Source organism: Borostomias antarcticus (genome assembly GCF_949987555.1).
Source record: "Borostomias antarcticus genome assembly, contig: scaffold_1230, whole genome shotgun sequence".
NCBI lineage: Eukaryota > Metazoa > Chordata > Actinopteri > Stomiiformes > Stomiidae > Borostomias > Borostomias antarcticus.
The window spans coordinates 1-8,019 of NW_028175907.1; the positions used below are offsets into that span (position 1 = coordinate 1).

The following is an 8,019-nucleotide window of genomic DNA, read 5'->3' on the forward strand; positions in this document are numbered from 1 at the left end:
GAGAGAGGAGAGGGAGAGAGATGGAGAGAGAGAGGGAGAGAGAGAGAGAGAGAGAGAGAGAGAGAAAGAGAGAGAGAGAGGGAGAGAGGGAGAGAGAGAGAGAGTGAGTAAGGGTTCACACATTCACATTAACACATTCCTCTAAAGCCAGGGAACACATTCCTCTGAGGCCAGGGTTCTAGAACACATTCCTCCAAGGCCAGGGTTCTAGAACACATTCCTCTAAGGCCAGGGTTCTAGAACACATTCCTCTAAGGCCAGGGTTCTAGAACGCATTCCTCTAAGGCCAGGGTTCTAGAACGCATTCCTCTAAGGCCAGGGTTCTAGAACGCATTCCTCTAAGGCCAGGGTTCTAGAACGCATTCCTCTAAGGCCAGGGTTCTAGAACGCATTCCTCTAAGGCCAGGGTTCTAGAACACATTCCTCTAAGGCCAGGGTTCTAGAACACATTCCTCTAAGGCCAGGGTTCTAGGACACATTCCTCCAAGGCCAGGGTTCTAGGACACATTCCTCTAAGGCCAGGGTTCTAGAACACATTCCTCCAAGGCCAGGGTTCTAGAACACATTCCTCTAAGGCCAGGGTTCTAGAACACATTCCTCTAAGGCCAGGGTTCTAGAACACATTCCTCTAAGGCCAGGGTTCTAGGACACATTCCTCCAAGGCCAGGGTTCTAGGACACATTCCTCTAAGGCCAGGGTTCTAGAACACATTCCTCTAAGGCCAGGGTTCTAGAACGTCCAGCCTCAGCCTTGTTTGCTTGTGTGTGTGTATGTGTGTGAGTGTGTGTTTGAGTGTGTGTGTGTGTGTGTGTGTGTGTGTGCGCGTCCCTACCTTGGTGGTTCCCTGGCACTCCCAGTGGTAGTGCATGAGCGACTGCCCGTCAGGCTCCATGTTGGGGTCGTAGGACTGCTCGGCGCTCAGCTGCAGGTCCTGGGTCCGAGGCCACACCCGGTACGTCCCGCCCTCGATGATGGGCACCAGGCGCGCCGCCATGACGCTCAGCTGCACGCACGCCGCCTTGCGCAGCGGCACGTCCTCGTAGGACAGCGAGAAGACCAGCGAGTAATTTCCCGCCCACAGCGCCATCTTGGGCACCGACAGCTGCAGGCGGCCCACGTCCACCTCGGCGGGGAGCGGGGACCGGGGAGGAGGCGGAGTCGTCGTCGTCGTCGTCGGGGCAGTGCGGGGAGCGGTGGATCTGCCAGCGGGTAGCGGGCGCCGTAGTGGACGCAGCCCTTCAGGTCAACGCTGGCCTCCACCAGCGTGGGCTGGGAGCGCCAGATGGCCAGGCGCGGGGGCCTGGACCACGTGCACCGTGGGCTCCTCGCACTCCAGGATCCGGATGTTCACCTCCACCTGGGCCACGACGGAGCTCACCAGGTTACTGCAGTTCACCTGGGGGGGGGGACACACTGTGGTTAGGTACAGGATCTCCCCGCTGACCCGGAAGAGCAGATCTTTATGTTTATATAAAAGATACTTTAAAAAGATACAGGGTATATGATCCCTGTGGTACATGAGCCCACTGGTACATGAGCCCTGTGGTACAGTACATGAGCCCTGTGGTACATGAGCCCTGTGGTACATGAGTCCTGTGGTACATGAGCCCTCTGGTACATAAGCCCTGTGGTACATGAGTCATGTGGTACATGAGTCATGTGGTACATGAGCCCTCTGGTACATAAGCCATGTGGTACATGAGTCATGTGGTACATGAGCCTTGTGGTACATGAGCCATGTGGTACATGAGCCCTGTGGTACATGAGTCCTGTGGTACATGAACCCTGTGGTACATGAGCCCTGTGGTACATGAGCCCTGTGGTACATGAGCCCAGTGGTACATTAGCCCTGTGGTACATGAGCCCTGTGGTACATGAACCCAGTGGTAATGCCATTCACAAGAGCGTATTGCTGATACATTAGCGTCTAACTAAGCATCTAGTTAGCACTAAGCATTAGCATCTAACTAAGCTAAACACGCGTGACCGCAACCCAACCCCCCCAGGCCCCTGGGTACACCCCGTGGCTCACCTGAACCAGGAAGTGGCCCTCCCTGGCGTACTCGTGCCCCACCGACGCCACGTTGGTCATCAGCGGCCGGGACCCCGTCGCCGAAGTCCCACACGTAGGTCAGCGGCGACGACCGGGGCACGACGGCGGCGGTCAGCGTCACCATCTTGTTGATGAAGGTGTCCCTGGGCCGCGCCTCCACGCCCGTGAGGTTCTGGTCCAGGACGTTCTGCACCAGGACGTGCTTGGTGATGTTCTGACCGTTGAGGGCGTTGAAGGCCTTCAGGTAGATGGTCAGCGAGCCGGGCTCCTCGGGCGTGTAGCTGACCTCCTCGCCGATGAGCGGCTTGCGGTGGAGGTGGTGCAGGTCGAACGTCCACAGGTAGGTGACGGGCCGCCCGCTGCCGATGAGCGCCACGAACGTCCTCGCCACGCCCACCGCGATGGCCGCCTCGCAGCAGTTCAGGATGGACAGGCGGCTCACGGGCTCCATCACCTCCACCTGGATGTGGCGGCGCTCGGAGCTCACCTGGGGAGGGGTACAGGTCAGGGGTCATATGATAGAAATTGCGAATTGGGGTGCCAGCCCAGATAGCAAGCGGATCTGGGCCATATACAGGCCAGATCTGGCTTAGTTCCGGCCCATATATGGCCCAGATCCGCTCGCTATCTGGGAGTGGTGTGTCTTTTTAAAAATCGCCAGATTGAACGGATGGTAATAATGCTGATCAATGAAAGCCTACTAATATATCTAATGTACTGTATATAGTCTCCAAAAAGCCAAGATAAAAACGTTGAACTGTGCTTTTACCACTATTTATACCACCTGGTTGCATTTCAAGTGAAATACTCCTTTACTACTACTGTACAGTATACTGTATTAGATTACATCAGACTAGATTACACCACATTACATGTAATTATATGAGATTACATTTGATTACAGAAGCAGTACCACTTCATTGATCCTGGAGGGAAATAATTAGATTAGATTAGATAACATTAGATACCTTTAAAACCAGTAACATTAGATACCATTAGAACAGATTAGATTAGATGAGGATGAGGATTAGGATTAGGATTGGGATTAGGATTAGGATTGGGATTGGGATTGGGATTAGGATTGGGATTGGGATTGGGATTGGGATTGGGATTGGGATTAGGATTAGGATTGGGATTAGGATTAGGATTAGGATTAGGATGCCAGTTGCCTCTGTCTCACCTGGTTGTGAGCGGTGAGGTTGACCATGTAGGTGTCCACCCTGGAGAACTGGTGGACGTACGTCTGGTTGAGCATCGACACGACCGTGGCGTCCCCGCTGATGCTGAGGATGAACGCCACGTCCGTCCCGGCCGCCGTGCCCACGGCGAACTCCACCCTCTCCCCCACGGCGGCGAACCGCTTGGTGACCCGGAGCTCCAGCCCCTGGATGCGGTCCTGGACGCCGAACTCCCTGGACGCCGCCTCGCCGCTCACGTCGTTGGTGGCGTTGAGCGTCACCGAGGCCCGCCCCGCCGTGGCGAACACGTGCCACGCCCGCGGCCCCGCCTCCGTCCTGCCCGGCAACAGCCAGGTCCAGGTTAGGTCGCTCCCAGTCCGGACGGCGCCCTGGAGCGTCACGTTGACGCCCGTCGCCACGAACCCCTGCGCCGTCACGTTGCCGGCCGAGAACGTCACGCCGGTGACCACCTCCTGGACGCTGACCACCTCGGACGCCAGCTCCGAGCTGACGTGGTTGAACGCCTCGACCGTCACGCGCTTCAGCCCGGCGCTGGCGAAGGCGTGGGTCACCGAGGCCCGCGTCCAGGGGAGGGCGACGCCGTCCGCCCGCCAGCGGTACCGCAGGTCCGAGCCCACCGCCGCCAGCGCCGTCAGGTCGGTGGTGGCGTTGACCGCCACGGGGTTGGGGCTGGCGGTCAGGCGCAGCCCGGCGACCGGGTCCAGGAAGACGATGGTCCGGTTGACGGCCAGCTGGCCCAGCAGGTTGGTGGCACGCAGGGACACGTCGCAGGGACCTGGCCCGTCACACGGGCTGCGCCCCTGGTTCACCTCCACCGTCCGGCCGCTCAGGTTGAGCGCGGCGTCGTGCGGCTCCAGGTCACGGAACAGGTTCCAACTGAACGACATGTTGGTCCCCTCCTTCAGATAGATACACAGAAAGATAGATTAGACATAGAGATAGATATGTAGATAGATAGATAGATATGTAGATAGATAGATAGATAGATATGTAGATAGATAGATAGATAGATATGTAGATAGATAGATAGATAGATAGATATGTAGATAGATAGATAGATAGATAGATAGATAGATTAGACATATAGATAGATAGATAGATAGATAGATTAGACATATAGATAGATATGTAGATAGATGATAGATAGATTAGACATATAGATAGATAGATAGATAGATTAGACATATAGATAGATATGTAGATAGATAGATAGATAGATTAGACATATAGATAGATATGTAGATAGATAGATAGATAGATAGATTAGACATATAGATAGATAGATAGATAGATAGATAGATAGATAGATAGATAGATAGATTAGACATATAGATAGATATGTAGATAGATAGATAGATAGATAGATAGATAGATAGATAGATAGATAGATAGATAGATAGATAGATAGATAGATTAGACATATAGATAGATAGATAGATAGATAGATAGATTAGACACATAGATTGATATGTAGATAGATAGATAGATAGATAGATATGTAGATAGATATGTAGATAGATAGATAGATAGATAGATAGATAGATTAGACATATAGATTGATATGTAAATAGATAGATAGATGCAATACAGTAATGAAGTAGTACAGTAGTAGAGTAGTATAGTACAGTAGTACAGTAGTACAGTCGTACCTTCAGCGAGGCGTTGAGGTGCAGCAGGCGGTTGGTGGCGAAGCAGCAGCCGTTGTTCCCCTGCAGCTCCTCCACGGGGACGATGGCGAGCCCCTCCAGCTCGCGCTGCACGAACAGCCCGATGTTGGCCTGCGCGGCGCCCACGTCGTTCTCCGCCGTCACGATGACGTTGAAGGTGCCGACGGAGCGGAAGGTGTAGAACATGGCGTGCGTGCCGGGGATGCAGGTGCAGCGGTCGCACAGGATCCACGAGAAGCGCACGCCGTCCCCCGCCGCCAGCTGCGCCTCGAAGTGCACCGTGGCGTTGAGCGGCACGTTGACCAGGCTGGCATTGACCGTCAGGCCGCGCACGGGCGCCAGCACCGCCACCGGCGCCGCCGTGCGGTTGCTGCTGACCGCGTTGGCCGCCGTCAGCGACACGTTGAACGGCCCCGAGGCGTTGAAGGCGTGGGCGACGATGGCGCCCGTCAGGGGCGGGGTCCCGTCGCCCAGGTCCCAGGTGTAGCTGTAGTCGGCGACGGGCGGCGAGGCGGAGAACAGGTAGGGCTCGCCCAGCGTGAGGTTGTTGGCCCGCGTGCCGTTGTGCCGGATCAGAACCGGACCCACCGGCCTCAGGACCTCCACCACCACGCTGGCGTTGGTGCTGGAGATGTTGTTGAACACCGTCACCGTCACCAGGTAGTGCCCGGGGCTCGGGTAGGTGAACGCCGCCTCCGCCTCGCCGCGGTTGGCGGCGGCGGCGGCGGTGGACGCCGAGCCGGGCCCGTCCAGCCCGAAGTCCCAGATGTAGCCGTAGCCGGGGAATTCGGGCGCGGCGCGGGCCAGGAAGCGGCTCTCCTCGCCCAACAGGAAGTGGCTCCGCTCCGGGGCGAGGCTGGCGTTGACCACGGCCGGCTGGACGCACACCCAGGAGAAGAAATTAGCCTTGTTGGCGGCGCTGGACAGCAGCAGGGACAGCGGGTAGTCGCCGGCGACCGCGTATGCGTGGTCGGCGGCGGGGCTGCCGTGGCGCGTCTCGTTGGGCGTGCCGTCGCCGAAGCTCCACTCGTACAGGTGCGAGGAGGCGTCGCCCGACACCCGGGCGCGGAAGTTGACCGTGCGACCCTCGGCCACGCAGCCCGACGGCTCTAGCCGCACCACCTGCAGGACGAACACGCGCGCCGCCACCGCCACCCAGCGGGCGCTCACGGCGTTGGCGGCGCTCACGTTGACCGTGTAGTTCCCGTCCTTGGCGTAGGTGTGCGACACAGCGGCGTCCGCCCCGGCGTAGGTCGTCCCGTCGCCCATCTCGAAGGTCCACGTCACGTTGTTGCCCGACGCCAGGCGGGCGGAGACCAGCGTGGGCGTGTTGAGCTCGGTGGGGGCGGGGCCGGCGACGGCGGCGAGCCCGCCCACCTCCTCGTAGACCAGCATGTCGGCGCAGCCGTCCGAGCGGCTGATGGTGTTGTCCGCCGCCACGCACACCCGGCGGGCGCCGCAGCGCGCGTAGGCGTGCTCCACGCGCCGCTCGCGGCCCCGCCTCGGGGCGGAGCCGTCGCCGAAGTCCCAGGTGTACGTGATGCCGTAGGGGGAGGGCAAGGCGTGGGCCTCGAAGGCGGCCGATTGGCCGGCGCGTAGGAGGCGGGGCTCCGTCTCGATGTCGACGCGCGTCAGGATGCTGTAGACGTGCATGTCGATGCGCTGGGTCACGTTGTCGTGCCGGTTGGACACGGACACAAGGACCGTGTACACACCTGAGAGAGAGAGAGAGAGAGAGAGAGAGGGAGAGAGAGAGAGAGAGAGGGAGGGAGGGAGGGAGAGAGAGAGAGAGAGAGAGAGGGAGGGAGAGAGAGGGAGAGAGGGAGAGAGAGGGAGGGAGAGAGAGAGAAGGGGAGATAGAGAGAGGGAGAAAGAGCGAGAGAGAGCGAGAGGAGAGAGAAAGAAGGGGAGATAGAGAGAGGGAGAGAAAGAGAGTGAGAGAGGGAGAGAGAGAGAAAGAGAGAGAGAGAGAAGGGGAGGGAGAGAGAGAGAGAGAGAAATAATAGTCGCAAGAAAGACAATTATTTCTCAAATACATAAAAAGCTATAGATCAAATGAGTGGCAATTAAAAGTTTCTACATGAAGTTATACAACAGCCTTATATCTGAAACAGCAGGGTGTGGTGGGTGCATGTGTGAGTGTGTGTGTGTGTGTGTGTGTGTGAGTGTATGTGTGTGCATGTGCATGTGCATGTGTGTGTGTGCATGTGTGTGTGTGTGTGAGTGTGTGTGTGTGTGTGTGTGTGTGTGAGAGTGTGTGTGTGTGTGTGTGTGAGTGTGTGTGTGTGTGTGTGTGTGTGTGTGTGTGTGTGTGTGTGTGAGCGTACCAGGCTGGGGGTAGATGTAGGTGTGTGTGTGTGTGTGTGTGAGTGTGTGTGTGTGAGCGTACCAGGCTGGGGGTAGATGTGTGTGTGTGTGTGTGTGTGGGTGTGTGTGTGTGTGTGTGTGTGAGCGTACCAGGCTGGGGGTAGATGTAGGTGTGTGTGTGTGTGTGTGTGTGTGTGTGTGTGTGTGTGTGTGTGAGTGTGTGTGTGTGTGAGCGTACCAGGCTGGGGGTAGATGTGTGTGTGTGTGTGTGTGTGTGTGTGAGCGTACCAGGCTGGGGGTAGATGTAGGTGTGTGTGTGTGTGTGTGTGTGTGAGTGTGTGTGTGTGTGAGCGTACCAGGCTGGGGGTAGATGTGTGTGTGTGTGTGTGTGTGTGTGTGAGCGTACCAGGCTGGGGGTAGATGTGTGTGTGTGTGTGTGTGTGTGTGTGTGTGTGTGAGCGTACCAGGCTGGGGGTAGATGTGTGTGTGTGTGTGTGTGTGTGTGTGTGTGTGTGTGTGTGTGTGTGAGCGTACCAGGCTGGGGGTAGATGTAGGTGTGTGTGTGTGTGTGTGTGTGTGTGAGTGTGTGTGTGTGTGAGCGTACCAGGCTGGGGGTAGATGTAGGTGTGTGTGAGTGTGTGTGTGTGTGTGAGCGTACCAGGCTGGGAGTAGATGTAGGTGTGTGTGTGTGTGTGTGTGTGTGTGTGTGTGAGTGTGTGTGAGCGTACCAGGCTGGGGGTAGATGTAGGTGTGTGTGTGTGTGTGTGTGTGTGTGTGTGTGTGTGTGTGAGCG

The 8,019-nt window shown here is 56.9% G+C and overlaps 1 protein-coding gene across 1 annotated transcript; it reads right to left on the bottom strand.

Annotated features, from left to right (window-relative positions):
• Positions 1-832: 832 nt before the first annotated feature.
• Positions 833-6,634, bottom strand: pkd1a (polycystic kidney disease 1a; the record flags this gene model as incomplete). The annotated part of the gene is given in 8 exon segments (XM_084462941.1): positions 833-1,139; positions 1,141-1,208; positions 1,210-1,296; positions 1,298-1,396; positions 2,033-2,107; positions 2,109-2,540; positions 3,234-4,151; positions 4,902-6,634. Coding segments are annotated over 8 exon segments (3,719 nt in total), but the record flags the coding sequence as incomplete, so codon positions are not given.
• Positions 6,635-8,019: the final 1,385 nt, after the last annotated feature.